The sequence below is a fragment of the Pygocentrus nattereri genome, chromosome 4 (genome assembly GCF_015220715.1).
Source record: "Pygocentrus nattereri isolate fPygNat1 chromosome 4, fPygNat1.pri, whole genome shotgun sequence".
NCBI lineage: Eukaryota > Metazoa > Chordata > Actinopteri > Characiformes > Serrasalmidae > Pygocentrus > Pygocentrus nattereri.
The window spans coordinates 434,962-436,378 of record NC_051214.1 but is presented as its reverse complement, the minus strand read 5'-3'; the positions used below and the strand labels follow the sequence as shown (position 1 = coordinate 436,378).

The window sequence follows — 1,417 nt, the reverse complement described above, 5'->3', positions numbered from 1 at the left end:
AACATTCCATATAAGCTCAGAAGACTCGTGTAGGTTCTCTGGTGGTTCTGGATGGTGAATAAAGTGTCTATATCTGTGTTGTAGCCATGGCGACGCCTGGTTCCCATCACCACACACTGAATTATGAATTATGAATTTACTGTTCACAATAAAAACAACACATTAAATACAAGGACACATTAAATCAGAGAAAGCACAGTCTTAAAATGAGCAGCGTTTCTGTTTAGAACCACACGTTCTGTGTAGAACCACCTGTGTACTTAAGCGGTTCTTCAGACTGATAGAGAATGTGCTGTATGGTCCTACATAGAACCCTTCCAAACACGGTTCTAGCTTTGCAAACTTAACTCCAGAAGAACCCTTTCTGGTGCTCTCTAATAGAACTCGCGGTTCTAAACAGAACCAGCGCCTTTCCTTAAGAAACATCGTTTTTTTTTCAATGCGTATAAATGAACAGAACCGTTCTGTTTCCAGTCTAGAACAGAGGTTCTGCACTGATAGTAACGCACTGTTGTCGTCGTCGCCGCTGTTGCTATGGTTACCAACAGGGCTTCGCTGCCGCTTCGGTAATATTACTCGGTTTAATCACTGTTCATCGCCCACCCGCTGCCCCAGGCGCCCACCGACCCCCGGAGAGACCCCAGGCGCCCACCGACCCCCGGCGCTGAATGTTCAATATAAGGCGCTGTAAGTTCGTAAAGAAGCGCCTCAGGCCGAAGCTAATGTGGCTAAGCTAACAGCACCGCTTACCTTGGACCACGACAGACTGGGTCATCCTCCCGCGGTGTAGCGGTAGCCCCCGTGTTTGTGGGGAAGTTTTCTGTGGGTTTTATTTTATTTTAACTTCCATTTTAGCCGCAGAAGCTTCGCGCCCTCGCGCTTCGAACCGGTCGCGCGCCGATGACGCAGCGCCACGTCATGCACAGACTTTCCCAGGCGCTGGGGGGCGCTGGGGGGCGCTGCCGAGCGAGTCCGGAGTGAATGGGCTGATATGGAGCTTCTGACCCGGTCCACAGTTTTTATACCCGCGCCAGCAGCTTTGAGGTTAAGGAATCCGCTCGCGTGCTGATCAGTTCAAACTCCAGCTACAGGAGCCTCGTGACACCAGAGAGCGCGAACAGCCAATCAGCTGCTCAGCTCGGCCATCAATCATCCCGCTCTAGCAGTAAAGCCCCGCCCCCGCTGACTGTAGAATAAACAGAGGTGGACTGAGTTAAAGTAGAGACCCCCAAGGTAAAATATCATCCCAGTAACAGTAGAAGTTCCTCCCTTTAGACCTCCACTTGAGTAAAAGTACTAAAGTATTTACCTTCAAATGTACTTAAGTATAAAGTAAAAGTACTAAAAGGTTAAATAACTTCATGGAACTTAGTTCCAAGTTTAAGTTGAATAAAAACTGGCTTTAAACTCAGGATCA

At 48.4% G+C, this 1,417-nt stretch overlaps 1 protein-coding gene across 1 annotated transcript in view; it reads right to left on the bottom strand.

The window, feature by feature from the left end:
- tube1 (tubulin, epsilon 1) overlaps positions 1-996 on the bottom strand; it is a 19,711-nt gene extending 18,715 nt beyond the window's left edge. Inside the window, exon 1 of the mRNA XM_017688005.2 lies at positions 751-996. Within this exon, the coding sequence (XP_017543494.1) occupies positions 751-775 (25 nt within the window). The 5' untranslated portion in view covers positions 776-996. The remainder of the gene's footprint in view (positions 1-750) is intronic.
- Positions 997-1,417: the final 421 nt, after the last annotated feature.